Source organism: Falco biarmicus, chromosome 7, assembly GCF_023638135.1.
Source record: "Falco biarmicus isolate bFalBia1 chromosome 7, bFalBia1.pri, whole genome shotgun sequence".
In the NCBI taxonomy this organism is placed as follows: Eukaryota; Metazoa; Chordata; class Aves; order Falconiformes; family Falconidae; genus Falco; species Falco biarmicus.
Window position 1 is genome coordinate 31,448,073 of NC_079294.1, and position 15,030 is coordinate 31,463,102.

The window sequence follows — 15,030 nt, forward strand, 5'->3', positions numbered from 1 at the left end:
AGAACAAAGGATAACAACCTATTAAAATTTTCTTGCAGAGTCACAAAAGCTGAGCAACAGACCCACCAGCCTTTGCTGTTTATCTGAAATGATATCCTACTACTTAAAAATCTCTCATAAAATAGCTGGGACTTATAATTTCTGTCAGCAAACCCATATCATGGTGACCAGTTCTCTGGCTCTTGACCAGTCTTACAAGCACTTCTATCCTCTGTGGAGGTGTTTAACAGGCATCTAAAAACTTCTGTGGTCAGTGAAAGATAAGGGCAACCCCAGAGGAAAAATCCATCTCCAGGTGGCTACGCTGGCTGGGATGCTTGAGGTTACTTCTCACTGTTGACTACTGGTAGGTACAGAGAGGGCACAGTGCTTGTGGATTGCTGATGTTGGCTGAGGCACTGGAAAAGTGATACCCTGGAAACATAGCTCACAAGCCTCCTGCACCTGCTGGGTGTGGGACGGTGGAGCAACAGAAGACTGACACCTTGTTGCTGGAACCCTTTGTGCGGGACCCGGGCGGGTCGGGAGCATCCTGGCCGCTCCTCCAGCGCCCGGCGAGTGGTGGAGGCTGATGGGAAGGCTGTGTGCGAGGAGAGGGGGGAGAGAGGAGGAGGTGGCTTCCTCCTGACGCCATTTCCGAGGGGCTGAGATATATAAACGAGCCGGTTGCTGCAGTGCCCCGTCTGAGATCTTCAGCCAGGGCACTGGCGCAGACACGCACGCACGGTGCTGGTCTCCCCCCGGGACCTCACCTGAAGCCCTCACACCAGGGACACACTCACCCTCTGCCCCCTTCTCCCTCCCTCCATCCCGCCAGCAGCATGAGCCGCCCAGGACTGCTGGCCGTCCTGCTCCTGGCCGTGCCGGGTAAGTGGTGCCGGGCCGGGGTCCGTGGCCCCTCCGCCCGGGACCCTCCGCCCACGGGCGGCGCTGCCCCCAGCTCCGGTCCCGCCGCGGCCCCTTCAGCACCGCGGACAGAGACCGCCCCGACCCCCGCCAGCACCGCGGGCAGCGGCCGCCGCAAGGTCACCGCCCGCGGGCTGCGCCGGGCCCGACCCGGGCCACCGGGCACTGCCAGCCTGGAGACCCTTCCCGTCCCCTTCCCCGTCCCCTTCCCCGTCCCCTTCCCCGTCCCCTTCCCCTTCCCCTTCCCCTTCCCCTTCCCCTTCCCCTTTTCCTTCCCCTTTTCCTTCCCCTTTTCCTTGGGGAAGGCATAATGCCCTCCTCCAGCTGCTGCAAGCAGGAACCACTTCTACCAGAGAGAGATACCCCTCTTCTCCACTCCCATTTTTAGCAGGATAGGATTTCTCTGCTTGTCTCCCAGAGGAGGTGAATTAAAACCTTTCTTTCCCCCCCCTCCCCTTCCCTTCCCCTTACAGCCGTCTCCCTTCCCGTGACAAACGACATGAATAAAGGAGACACTAAGGTAAGGATGGGCCTGCAGTGGAGGGGGTGAGTGAAGGTGAAGGATGTGATGTTTAGCAGCCACCTAGCTGGTTAGGTTTTGGCTGCTCCTGCTAAAATAACCTGTAGGAAGTGCCAGGGATTTGCATGAGACGCCTCACAGCAGGATACATCCCCACTCCCTTCCTACCAGGATTTACCCTTTGTGAACCCACTTCTGGGCACCTGTGCAGGAGGAAAGTCCCTCAGGATTACCAGAGGGATCAAACAAGCTTGTCTAGAGAATGCTGAGGCTGGCAATGGAGGCTGGGTATAACTCTCCCTCGTCCTCCTACTTTCAGCTTTTCAAAGCTCCCAATGGGAGGTGACTCAGGGGAGAGTGGGGGGAGATGTGATTCAGGAATGGGTATTGCTGGAACTGTGTGTGGTTGGGGGGGGGGGGGGGGGGGGAGTGTATACATCTGTATATCTATGTGTGTGGTGTGTTACTTAAACTTACATGTTCCTGAAAAATAAGCAACAGGCTACTCTCAGATTGCTAATCCATCCTCAGCTACTGCTCAGCCTGTCTGGGTGGCTACAAGCAGCGCAGGACTTGGCTGACCTCTCCAGCCTTCTTTGATAGGCTTGTGTGCATACCTCTGTGTCATGCCTCTCTGTGTGCACTCCCAATGGGCTTTTGGCACCTAAATGTGCTTGGATAGGTGTGTTGGCCTGTGTTGACCTGTGACAGATACACACACCCCTCCCTCCTGGATATTATGGTACCTATAGTCTTTTAGATGAGCTGGTCTCTTAGCTGCCCAAATTAAGACTTCTACAGAAATTAATGGCCAGAAAGGAAACTCCAGCCCTTTCCCCCCTAGTCCTTTATCTGCTTTGTTTCCTAAAATCTTCTAGCCACATAATGTTTTTCCCCAGTCAGCAGTAGGGGAGGGCACGTTAATGTCAGTCTCGGCCACAGGCTGCGTTGTGCAGTGTCTCTGCTCATTACCTGCCGGGCAAGTGCCCTGCACAACGCCTTCCTGCCTCCTGTTGTGGCTGGGCCTGGGGAGCTGTAGCTTTGTTAAGACTTTTAGCCTGCTTAGCCCCTGCTTGGGCTGAGCCATGAGCTGTGAGCCACTGAATGCTGCTTCAGGCTGTGTGCTGCTAATTGAGAAAGGGGACTCAGGACAGGCACTTGCCCCTTGAACTGGCCATGCCAGAGTGGGATGCTTACTGGGCGTCTGGTGGGACAATTTATTAATTCCACATTTTACCTTGTGGGAGCTTTTCCCCAATATGTTCTGTGTGTAAAACCTGGCACTTTTGTGGTAGCTGGTGCAACTCCATGGAAATGCTTCCAACAAGGAAGGATTCTTTCCCAAGCCTGTCCCCTCCCTGGGTGCTACTGACACTCGCTCTAGCTAAGAGCAAAATCAGTCCACACCTGTCATTTGAATTTGCTGCAATTGGACAGAGCCATTAGAGCTTTTCTGCCTTCACCATCCTCTCCCTGAGACACAGCATTTCAATGAAGGATGTCCTGGTCTCACGGGACAGATCAGGGCAGGAACAGCATCACATGGGTACAGTGGTGAGCACTGCAGCTCTTCCTACACACCATGCTTTATGCCACCAGAATCTGTGGGTGGTTCAGGGCTGTGTCCTGTAGTCAGAACCTGCAGGCCTTTCCTGGGCAGCTCATCAGACTTTTCTTACACCAAGAGCTTTCCACAGGGAGCTGAACATGGCCAAAACATTTACAGTATTGCTGGTGTTTGCCCACTCTTTTTCTCAAAGGACACTATTTCCCACTTGCACCCATACATTTCAGAAGGGTCTGAGCATAGCTGAGCTCAAACGTGATAATGTCTAACTCTCGTGGTTTAACCCTGTCAGTGACTAAGCAACGTGCAGCCACTCTTTCACTTTCCCCGCAGTGGGATGGCGGAAAGGATCAGAAGAGTGAAAGTGAGGAAATTCATGGGTTGAGGTAAAGACAGTTTAACAGGTAAAGCAAAAGCCGTGCACACAAGCAAAGCAAAACAAAGCATTAATTTACCACTTCCCATGGGCAGGCAGCTGTTCAGCCATCTCCAGGGAAGCAGGGCTCCGTCATGTGTAACAGTTACTTGGGAAGACGAACGCCATAATGTCAAATGTGCCCCCCCCCCCCCCACACACACACACTTTCCCCTCCCCAGCTTATATATACTCAGCACGACATCATATGGTATAGAATATCCCTTTGGCTAAAGTCCTGGCTCTGTCCCCTCCCAGTTTCCCATGCCCCTCCAACCCTCTGGCTGGCAGGGCCTGAGAGACTGAAAAGTCCTTGGCTTAGTATAAACATTACCTAGCAAGAGCTAAAACCATCAGTGTGTTATCAACATTGTTCTCACATCAAATCCAAAACACAGCACTGCACCAGCTACTAAGAAGAAAATTAACTCTATCCCAGCTGAAACCAGGACACTACCCTTGTGAGGACGTGATCCTTTAGAGATTTCTGTGTAAGTACAGCATGAGCAGCTCTTAAGGATTTAGTTACATGCTCACAGTTAGAGGATAGCTATGGCAAAATTCCAGTCTGAGTTTCTGCACTGGATTAATTACATTCATTTGGAAAGGATCGCCTCCATTTCCTGATGTACGCTGTTATTTCATGACCTTGTGAAGCTTCACTCTGCAAGACTTGCTCTTACAAAAAGTGGAGTGTTGTGGAATGACTGCACCCTTCATTTCTTTATGTTGCAAAGTTCCTACACAGATCTGACTGGTTTTTGTCGTGACCAATGTGTTTTCTTTGTGTTCAAAGGCTTTAAATCAGATTAGAAGTCTTCAAAAAGCTTGTATAGAGTATTTCATTGGACAAGATTCTTCTCATTCTGAGAGAGTCCTTGTGAAGCTGCATCAAATACTGCTGCAATAAGTGGCTCCAGAGTTTGGGAAATGTGGGAGGAAAGTATCAGAATCTGGGGTTTGTTCTATTTAATAGTAGAATGAACTGACTCAAAGTCATCTAAAATCAATATTAATTGATTGCTTGTGGTACAGGAGAATGTACCAGGGAAATTTCCCTGCTCTCTTTTTGTTAGATCTTTCCTGTAATTTTAAATCCAGCACTCAGTTTAATCCTCAGAATGTGTAAGTAGTTATAAAAGTTCAGCATTTTATGGCTGTGATCTGCAAAAGCAGAATTCTCTACTCACACATAGCAAAAATTTGCCCATTCCACCTGTTCAAGATATATACATATGCAGTTGCTTGAATGAGCAACATTATAGATGACTGGGAACTACTAACGTGTTTAATTTCTGCTGCAGCGCACTGCTCTCCTGAGAACAGCACCTTGTGAGGGAGGTCAGGGCTCTCAGGGCTGCCTGTGAAAATTGTCAGCAGAAAGAGGTTCCGTGAGTCAATTTTTTGCGCCCCCCCCCCCCCCCCAAGGCTTACCTGTATTCTTTTTTTCAATTTAGCCTCTCTTTTTCCACAGGCACTTGTGAGCCCTGCATACCTTCTAGGCTGCTTTATAATCATCCTTTTGAACTAAACAGCTTGATTCCTGCACTTCTAACCGGCACCAGACTGTAGGGAATGCTGCTTTCTCTCCTATGTGACCATTTGGGTATACCATGACCACATAGCAGGACTCCTGGGTATGTGCCTCAGTGCGGTGAGGGTGCCTTCACCCCTCCCTGAGGTGCCAACTTGCCTTCTTGCCTTGGCTTTCATTCTCCCACCACACATACAGCACTGGGTGATCCTTGTTGGATCAGTGGTGCTGCAGTTGCATGAGTGAGGAGCTGGGCCTGCAATCTCAGTACAGGTGACAAACTAGATGAATAATGTTTCTCATTTCACACCAAAGAAAAGGGCTGCTGGAAAGGGCAGGCCCAGAGCTCACTCTGCCTGGGAAGCTGTCCCAGGCAGTTGCAAATGCTTCCAAGGAAAGTCTGGGAACTTCCTTGCTTTCAGATGACCTGCCTCCATGTACAGCTCTTCCAGTCTATAATCACTTGAACACTCAAGTGCAAGGTCAAACACTTATCCAGAGTGTCTTGTCCTTCTCTAGGGCTTGAAAGCAGTATTTCTCATCTGTGTTTGAGAGTACAATTTGCCTTACCTCCCCCTCCATGCCTGGCTGCAGTCTAACTATGGGCTCAAATAGATTGCAAAATTTCAAGGTCGCCTACTGAAGAGCTATGACTACTTTTTTCTCTCTACAGCCTCCCACTGAGCCCTTTTATGAGATGCAGGCTGAGATATATTGACTTAAAAGAGGATGATTTGAAGCTTTCTATGTATATAACCAGATCCCCTATAACCGCCTGATGTACCCAATCTCTGGGATGGGCTGGAGTCGTGAGATCTGCAGCTGAAGCGTGTGTCATGTTGAAGAAGCTCTTTCCATTGCCATGTGTCATTTGCTCACTTCTCAGTTTCAGGAGGCACCTTCTGTTCCTACATTAGGTAAAACAAGAACCGAACATTCAGTTCTGACTCAACCAGAGAAGCAAGAAGATCTGTGCCATCGTCTGCTGTATTTTAACGTTGGTAACAAATAGATTTAGGGAAAAAAAGACAAAAGATCAGTGTTTTAATTCATTTTTTTATCTCTTTCTAGGTGATGAAGTGCATTGTAGAGGTCATTTCTGATACTTTATCAAAGCCAAACCCCCTGCCAATCAGCGAGGAGTGCCTAGAAACACTCAGAGGAGGTACAGGCTTAGATTTAATGCTAGGTATCAGCAAGAGCAACTGTGGCAAGCAGGGGCTGGTCCTGCACTGACACATGCTTTAGTGCCTGACATAATGTCCCTGACACACTCTCCTTCCCCATGGTCACCCCACTGGGCTTCACAAAGTCCCAGAAGCAGGGACAGAGCCGCTGCTCAGCCCAGGCCCATCCATCATGCTGGCACCGTGGCCAGGGGAGCGCTGAGTGACATGAAGCTGCCTGGTTTTCAAGGAACCTCCTTGTCATCTAATCTCACAGTTAAGAGATGCGGCAGCAAATCAGGCCAAGGGAGAGAAAAGAGTAAAGGAAGAGGGAGGTGGCATTTGGGGTTCTTTTCCATTTCCTGAGGGCAGGGGGAGGTTGTCTTTGACCACCTTCTGTATTGTCTCCCCTATTGCAGATGAACGAATCATTTCTATCCTTCGCCACCAAAATTTATTGAAGGAACTTCAGGAAATTGCTGCTGAAGGTACAGTGTCACTGTAGTTATTTGGGAAGAGGGGGTTTCATCTGTTGTAGCCCCTTGCACAGTTTCGTTGTTTGGCTTTTTTTGTGTTTTACATTAATCTGACATCAAATAAATGTGCCTTACGAAATATAGTTCCAGGACTTCCAGTAGACACTGGGTGAGTGAAGGCAGGACTTTTGCTTGTAATAAAATGTGATGATTTAAATGACTGTCAGTGTAACTTGGTGGTGATGCAGAGTATAGGCATTTTGTGGGTGAAGAACCCTGAAAGAAAATACTGTAATTTAATTCAACAAGTAACCACCAGGTCCCAAACTGGAATGAAATCTTCACTATGCTGGAGTCTAGCACTAAACCTTGGTGTGGCTGATGGGAAGTCTTACTGAGCATCGAGTGAACCTTGTACCTAAAAGACCCCATGAAAATATCTTTGAGTTAATGGGGATTTTTCTGTTGGTTTCCTTAGCTCAGATGCAAGTTTCTTTGGTTTGGAGAGGTGCAGGCTGCTTACCGCAGGATGATGTAGGAGCAGCAGCAGCACAGAGCTGTGCAAAGGGTGTGCAAGAGGGAAAAGGGCTATTTTCAGGTGCCTAGGTGCCCAGAGCTACAGTTCCAGGCAAGGCTACTTCAAAACCAGTGTAGGTCCCTCTGCCTTGGTGGTCTGGTTGAGGCTGCAATAGGGCTCTCCCCAGGCTGCAGGGAAAGCAGCTCCTGGTCTGCCCTCCTCCTTCTCCCTGGGGTAACCCAGCTGGCAGCCCTCCTTTGCCAGGGTGTCCCTATGCCCTGTTCCTATGTGGCATGGCTGCCAGGGACGGCTGGAAGACAGTGCCACCAGTCTGCTTTCGGCACAGGGAAGCCACAGAGGCAACAGAGAGAAGAGAGAGGAAAAAATCAGGAAGTCAAGTGTGGGAGAGCACCTCATGAAGCTCCCAAAGCCATAGTTCAGTCACTATAAATGCCAGCTGTAGGGCTGGAGCGTGGCCAGCTGGAGGGGCCTCAGATGGGCTCTGTGGATGCTCAGATGATCCAGAAGAAAGAAACCTGGGCCTCTTCAGTGTGCTGGGATGCTGCTGCCCACAACACCAGGATTGTGAGGGAGAGTGCTCAGTTGTCAGACAGGCTGTGCCGTACAGCATGGGGTCCACATGAAGGTACTCATTTCACAGAGGTGCATCTTGCTCCGTGGTTTCCTTGGCTTGGGCCCATCACACCATTTTGTCCCAGGGTAACAACATGAGCTCTAATCTGCAGATGATAGTGACTGGTGTTGGGAGAGTTGTGTAGCCCAAGGGAAAAGCAAAGATGTTTATCTTGATCTCCTCTGTGCTGGCTGCAGCTGGTCCTGCTCAGGCTGGAAAGCCCACACCATTCAGCTCTGCCCAGTGTAGGGCTAGAGAGAACTGGGCTGGCAGTGTTGGCTATTGCCTTTGCATTAAGGTGTAGAAGCAGGGCATGAGCTGGGTTAGACAGGGTTTGCTTGGCTTGCAGATCCCACTGGGATGGGGCTGCCGGGGGAGTGCTGGTTGCCAGGACAGCTGTGCTCTGAACTTCAGCTTGTGCTGCCTTCAGACACCTTTCTCCAGGGTGTTAGTTTTGTTGAGCTGGCTCCATAATCCCAGAGGCTAAGGTGTGGGGCCTTGGAGCCCTGGACCATCCCCAGAGTGCAAATAAATGCTGCTTCTTCCTCCCAGTGCCCTGGGGAGAGGGGCCTCCACAACCAGGCCAGAGGACACAGGGTCTCTCAGTGCTCACTTCAACAGAGGTACGTGGGCAGCATCTGGCAGGAGGCGATTTTTATCCTTCAGTACTCCAATGCTTAAGTCTTTTGTTAGCCTCAGTGTGCAGTTCAGCATCTCTTATTCCCTAGCTCTCCATCAATATTAGCTTTCCTAGCAACCCTGCTTCTCTGTTTGTTTAGAGACCTTTTGCTTTCCTGCAGGTGATATTTTTGATGATGGCTTTGTTACTGCTGTTGATTCACGATTCTCCAGTCTCACTTCTCTCAGCGGCCCTTTGGCAGATTTGTCCACTGTAGAAAATACACATATAATTATAAAGGGCACAAAACTATTCTCCTACCTCTATGTTCTGAAAGACAGAAGGGGCTGCTTTTTTCCTACTTTTTGTTACTTCACACAGGTGCCAATGAGAGAACTCAGCAGCAGAAGAAAAATGGTGGCTTTGAAGATGAACTTTCCGAAGTCCTTGAAAGTCAGAATGACAAGAACAAGCAGAGAGGTCAGTGTCAGCCTCCCCTCCCCAGAAATCCAGGTCAGGCTGTAAACAAGGATGTTCTTTCTAATAGCCTTGATATGTCCATCTGCTTCTCATTTAGGCATCTTCTTTGATACTGCCGCTTACATACACAAGCAACACTGTGTTTGCTTTATTCTTATTTACCAGCTTAAACAACAGGTAATTTCTGAGCCATAGTAACTGGTGATGGTCAAGTTACCAAACTGATACTGATCTTTTCCACCCTGCTGCCGACATCATTGCTCACTCCTAATGCTTAAAATGAGTCACAGCCACGGAAATCCTGTACTCAGTGATACAGGCAAGAGCAATCGGGGTCTGTTCTTGCTGCCTGTGCTTCTGAGCATCCAAGATATTAGGTTGTGGGTCTCTGAAGGGAAAACTGAACTTGGAATGCACACAGTGCACACACCCCTGCATCTTGGAAAGACCATATTCAGCTGGCATTTCCCCTTGTCACTCTGGTTCTGTGGCCTGGCTAGAGACAGGCAGTGTAGCAAAAAAGAGGATTTGGCCCCTTCTCTCTTTCACATCAGGAAGAGACAATGCCAATGTGGGGTGAGATGACTTCTTGTTCAGCAGCAGCACCCCTGCAGAGGGTATTGAGCAGGCTCTGGGATGTGTGGCTGAGCTATGGCAGTGCAGTGATGCTGCAACAACAGCCCAAAGCTACCCAAAGCGATGAGGAGTGATATGCCCAGAGGCTGCTGCTGCAGCCAGCGCGGCCAAAAACCAATGGGGAGGACGGGTGGCACTGGGTCTCCCTCCTGCCACGGCAGACCTGAACCTCTTCCTCCAGCAGTGTGGAGACTGTATGAGGATGAAGTGTGCCATGTTGGGCTGTCCAGGCCGGCAGGCAGCCCAGTGACACTAGTGCAGTGCCACTGGTGGTCACCAGCCCTGCATGACTGGCTTTCTGCATGCCCTCACCCTAGCACACTCCTCAGCCCTTTTTGGCACTGTGCTCACCTTTCCATACCCATCTAGTTTTCCCACTGCTCTTTAGCACCCCATCTTTTATTTTGCAAAGTGATTTCTATGGCTCATTATGTTAAAATGGCCAGTCTCTGACATAAGCAAGAGCAAATACCCAGTCCACATTAAGCTCCTGCTGAGTAGCTGCTTTGCAGAAGCAGAGCCTGCCCTCCCTCCCTCCAGCTTGCCTGGAAACAGCGCTGGCTGACTTTTCAGTTTGGTGGGAGAAAAAAGGCTGCGATGTTAGTGCAGCACTTAGAGCAGGGAGAGCTGTGCAAGTGCTGTATTACACTCCGAAATCATTTCGTTTTACATGCAATCTGGTTTCATGTGGGGCAAGTTTGTTGCTGGCATCTCAAGAGACGGTGATGAGGACAGTGCCACAGCAAAGCACTTCAGCATATGTTTAACTTCAGCCTTGCGAGTCTCTCCAGGAGAGCAGGCACCAGTGAGAGCATCAGCTTGCTTGAACGCAAGCATGTGTTGAAGTGATTTGTGAAAGGATCCATGGGCTGGTTAAGCAGATTGCTGAATGGGGCTGAAGCTCCCTAAGAAACACATGGGCTTCACTGGTTGTGAAATGAGCTCTCAGGAGAGGTGTTGCTTCTTGCTCCTCCCTCTGCAGATGCGGCAGAGGAGCACCCTGAAGAGGAGCAGCCCACAGGGTCCCTGGCTGAGCTGGCAGCACAGAAAACCCAGAGAAATGAAGATTCCAGAGAGGAGGGAAAGAACAGCCTGGAGGAGAGGGAGCCCAGACCACGGGATGCCGAACCTGGCAAGAAGGAGGGCAAGAAGGAGGATCAAGAGGAAGCAGAGAGCAATGAGATTGGGGACACGGAGGATGCACAGCGAGACAAAGCTTTGGACAACCACATCAGCAAAGACTTCAATGAGGATGAGCAGCAGCAGCAAGGGGATGAAGAAGAGCAACCCAGAGGCCCCAGGGACAGCTCAGAATTTGAGGATGAGGGAGAGCAGCCATTCAGGCAGGGCAGGGAGCACAGCAAGGAGGCAGCAGGGGAGCGTGTGGAGCGGGAGGATGATGGAGGAGATGATGCTGCAGAGGAGGACCCTACTGAAGCAGAGAGGTCACTTGATTTGGCTGGGGAGGACGAGGAGGCTGAGGAGACGCAGGGAGATGACAGTACGTATCCCAGACGACTGCACTGATACCTACTGGGGCTTAGCTGAGAGCACTGAGACAGATGAATAAGAGGCTTTAAAGCCTAAAAGTTCAGGCAGATGCTTACTGGGTTTACAGCCCACTGACAGCCACCCAGATCCCCCCTGCAAGCTCCCACCACGTGGGCCCACACACAGTGGGTAACACAGGCCCGGTTGCTGTTCGCTGCCTGCTGCTCCATTTTCATTGTACCTGGGGCCAACTAATTTCTTTTTCTTGAACTTCCAATGTGGTTTTTGACTGCTGCCTTCGAGTACTGTTACCGACATGGTGACATGGGAATGGGTATTTCCAGAATCCTGGGAAAATGGGCCTAAGTCAGGAAAGCCACCTTGCATTGTCCCTGAAGGCTCGGTACAAAGGTGAAGCATAACCGGTTAACACTTGTGCTCACTGTTGTGTTTAATGCTCTTTCAGATAATGACAGTGCTCTGGGATTTGGCAAAGATGGGCAGAGCTCTGAGGAGATGGAGGAGGAAGAGCAGCCCCGGGCACTGAGAGGAGGAAGGCATCGCCTGGAGGATGAGGGGATGCAGGGGGAGGAGGACACCTTCCAGCCCAGGGATGCCAAAAGCGAGGAGATGGAGGAGGAGTCCTCCAGGGAGTGGGAAGACTCCAAGAGGTGGAACAAAATGGATGAGCTGGCCAAGCAGCTGACATCAAAGAAGCGCATGGAGGAAAACGATAGTGGGGAAGACCCGGACAGGTCCATGAAAATGGCATTTAGGTCCCACAAGTATGACTTCAATAGTCCAGAGGAAGATGTGAGAAGGTCATGGAAGCATCACTCGAAGGAGGACAGCAGTGAGGGAGGCTTCCCGCTTGCTCCCATGCCTGAAGAAAAGAAGGACGAGGAAGGCAGTGCTAATAGGAGAACAGAGGTTGGTGTACATAGGCTTAAGAATAAATCCCACCCAGTTATTATTTGGGAATCCAAAGCTATCCTTGGAGATGTGGATGGTACCTTGGCATTATGTAGCCAGCACTGGTTCTCTGTGACATTAAGGAGATGCTTGGTGAACTTTTAGTCATTCAGCTCTAGGTATTATTGAGATTTGCACCTGGCCGTGCCTTTGGGTTTTATCTTTGTTTTAGTGACTAGTGCAAAAACATGCCCTGCTCCAGAGAGTCTTAAAAATGCAATAGGAATTTTGTGCTGGTCTGTGTGGTGACCAGAGCTGTATCTGGAGCCTGGGGATGGGTCTCGAGTCCCAAAGGCCCTTCAAGTCAAAGGCAATGTTTTCCCTGGCTCAGGGCTGGAGTGGGTAGTGTCGGGCCTACAGAGGTAAACCAGGGGCACAGCCATGGTGAGAGCTGGGGCACTGGAGAGGGTTAGGGAAGGGAGGGCACAGAGCCAGAACAACAGCCATTCTGTCCCCTGACCTCACTTTCAAGCCATGTGGCCTTGTGGCTTGGCCAGTGAGGTCAGCACGGGCACAGACAGCAGCTGAAAGTGCTGTCCCCTGCACTCACTGGGGCTCAGCCTGTGGGGCTGGGCAGGAGCGAGCCAGGGCGCACGGGTACTGTGTGAGGCAGTGCTTGGGGTCTGACCTCTCTCTCTTTGGGTGCTGTGGAGGATCTCAGCACAGCACTATTTTCTTGCTTTCTGGGGTGTCCAGTTGCAGGCAAAGCTCTCCTCCAAGCAAGGTGAGCCTCAGCTGCTGCTTCCTGACCTGCTTCAAACAAAGCACGCTGGAACAGCCGCTTGGGCTCAGTCTGGCTCCCCTGGGTGCTGGCACCCTGCTGTAGCTAGAACCTTCCCAGGGGCTGAGCCAAGGGCCCTGTGGAGGGCCAGGGTGCCTTTTTCTCTGTTCAGGAAAATAGCTCGGGGATGAGAAAGATGACTTTTACGGTATTTTTTTCACACCAGCCACAAGCAGTACAGGCCAGTGGCTCAGTGTTGGCCTGTGCCTGGTGGCTGCTGCACACAGCAGCAAGGCTCTGCTCCCTCCACACAGGAGAGGGGCCGTCACCTCAGCTCTGTTGACAGGAAGAGGCACTTTTAGCACCAACAGCCCCAAGTTTGCTCCTGCAGAGCCTGCTGCTGGCTGGGTGGGTGCGTGATCTGCAGTGAGACTCAGGTGATGTCTATGAGGGACAGGCAGGGATGGGGCTGGCAGCAAGACGGGGCCAGTTACATATGACCAGGCTTGAGGCAAAGCCACACAGTTATGATTTTTGAGTACCTGCACTAAATAAAATGGCTTCAGGTAATGGCATAGATATACAGGAGCCACTACAGAAAGGCCGCCAAGCAATGGGCAGCTTGAGCCTTTGAACTGATGGCTTCCCCAGTCCCTATTTTCCTAAATGGAAAAGCATTTTCTTGTACTGGAGGCACATGCAGACACCCAGCACAGCGTGGGGAGATGGGACGCCACCATCTCCTCCACAAGCAGGGCACTGCACTTGCCGCGTATGGCAGGTACCTGTGCTGGTCCCAGTTTGATACCGCTGCTTCAACAACGGTGCCCAGTGTCGTTTGGCAGTGTCCGCTCCGGCCCCAGCTCCCCAGCAGCCATCTCCCTCCAGTCCCACACTCCAGAGTGAGAGACCCACTGGGGCTGTCCTGCCCAGCAGCAGGGCTGGGGAAGGACGGTAGCTGCCTGCCTTGTCCCCATATCCAGCTGCAGCAATTTAACATTAGGACAGGACTAATTAGTGTTGCACACAGATACCTGTCCAGAGGGGCAAACGCAGGAGCAGACTGAAGGGATGAGCCAAGTCTTAATTGTGCTTGTGCTACCATGGGCAGCCAGCCTTGGGCAAGGTTTTCCATAGCTCTAGGGGGTGAGGGTTGCCGTCCTGCAGCTGCTGATGGGTGCCATGGGCTTTCATTGCAGGACCAGGAGCTGGAGAGCCTGGCTGCCATCGAGGCTGAGCTGGAGCGCGTCGCCCACAAGCTGCACGAGCTGAGGCGAGGCTGAGGGCCCCAGCCCTCCCTCACACAGGTGAAAGTCGCCACCGCCACCCTCCTCCCTCCTCACCGCATTTTCATTTCCTGATTTAAAAGCAATTAAGCCGGAGCAGAAGCATTGTGCCTAGGAAACCGGCCTCGCTAGTGCCCAGGCCTGCCTCCCTCGCCATAGTGTTGTGTCCATCGCTGCTTCTTCACCTCACACTCCCCTGTCCACAGGGATGCCCACCTGCCCGGCCGGGCGCCAGTGGCTGCGAAGTGCAACCTACACGTGTATTTTCTGTCTGGGTGGGGTTTTTTCCCTCTTTTTTTTTTAAAGACAAGACAGCTTTCTAGAAAGTTCTCCTTCCACCGGTAGTTTCACTGGGTAAAAAACTGCAATAACTTGTTATCTTTTGATTAAAAGCTGAGAACTCTGACTGTAATATATTCTATATAAAAAAAAAAATTTATCTAAGGAAAAATAAAACTGCAGTGGGTTCCTTCCTTTGTTTTGGCAGCTTTAGTCTCGGTCCTCAGCACGCTGCAGGGCTTGCATGGTCCTGGCGGAGGGGAGGGGAAATGGAGGCCTCCCCTCGCCTCAGACTTACGGTGATGGCGTTTCCCTCCTTAGGCTCCAGCGCTGTTGCCTGTCAAGGCCCGTATCGAGGGCACCTCCCTGAGGCCCCCGGTGCTGGGGGCTCTCCCTGCCTCCGGTGCCCAGCTGTGCCATACAGCCCGGCCCTGGCACTGGGTGTCAGACATGGGGCACGTCCGTAGTTCATCTATGAACACGGGGCTGACCAGAGAGAAAACAGCTTAGAAGTGTAAACACTGGGGCAATACTTGATGAAGTCAAGCTATTTGGACGATGCACAAGCGGGTTAAAAAATAAAAGTAACAAATGGGCTAGTCATGAGAAAACTAGCGGTCTGTGTTCCCCCAGAGGTGAATGCTGGTCCTGAGGGGATGCCCCTCCTGCGCGTTAGCTTGTAGGAACTGTGGTGGCCTGCTGGCACAGCGCTAACCAGCAGAACCCTCCCCAGCCTTTGGGCTTCAGGCCACTCGCCAGCTGCAGGAGTGGTGGTGTCTGGGCTGGGGAAGCTTGCCCCAAAAGGCTCTGA

General features: G+C 51.3%; 1 protein-coding gene across 1 annotated transcript; it reads left to right on the top strand.

Annotated features, from left to right (window-relative positions):
• The first annotated feature begins 648 nt into the window (after positions 1–648).
• CHGA (chromogranin A) lies at positions 649–14,391 on the top strand. The gene is made up of 8 exons (XM_056347488.1): positions 649–867; positions 1,380–1,426; positions 6,014–6,107; positions 6,528–6,596; positions 8,736–8,834; positions 10,453–10,971; positions 11,428–11,891; positions 13,854–14,391. Exons 1-8 carry the CDS (start codon positions 822–824, stop codon positions 13,935–13,937), a joined length of 1,422 nt encoding a protein of 473 aa, XP_056203463.1. The 5' UTR covers positions 649–821; the 3' UTR covers positions 13,938–14,391.
• Positions 14,392–15,030: the final 639 nt, after the last annotated feature.

What these genes read in the sequence shown, in the direction of transcription:
- CHGA (XM_056347488.1), top strand. Translation starts at nt 822, where the DNA reads ATGAGCCGCCCAGGACTGCTGGCCGTCCTGCTCCTGGCCGTGCCGG. An exon ending in TGAATAAAGGAGACACTAAG is followed by an intron (nt 1,427 to 6,013) that starts GTAAGGATGGGC and finishes ATCTCTTTCTAG; the next exon opens with GTGATGAAGTGCATTGTAGA. An exon ending in TCAGGAAATTGCTGCTGAAG is followed by an intron (nt 6,597 to 8,735) that starts GTACAGTGTCAC and finishes TACTTCACACAG; the next exon opens with GTGCCAATGAGAGAACTCAG.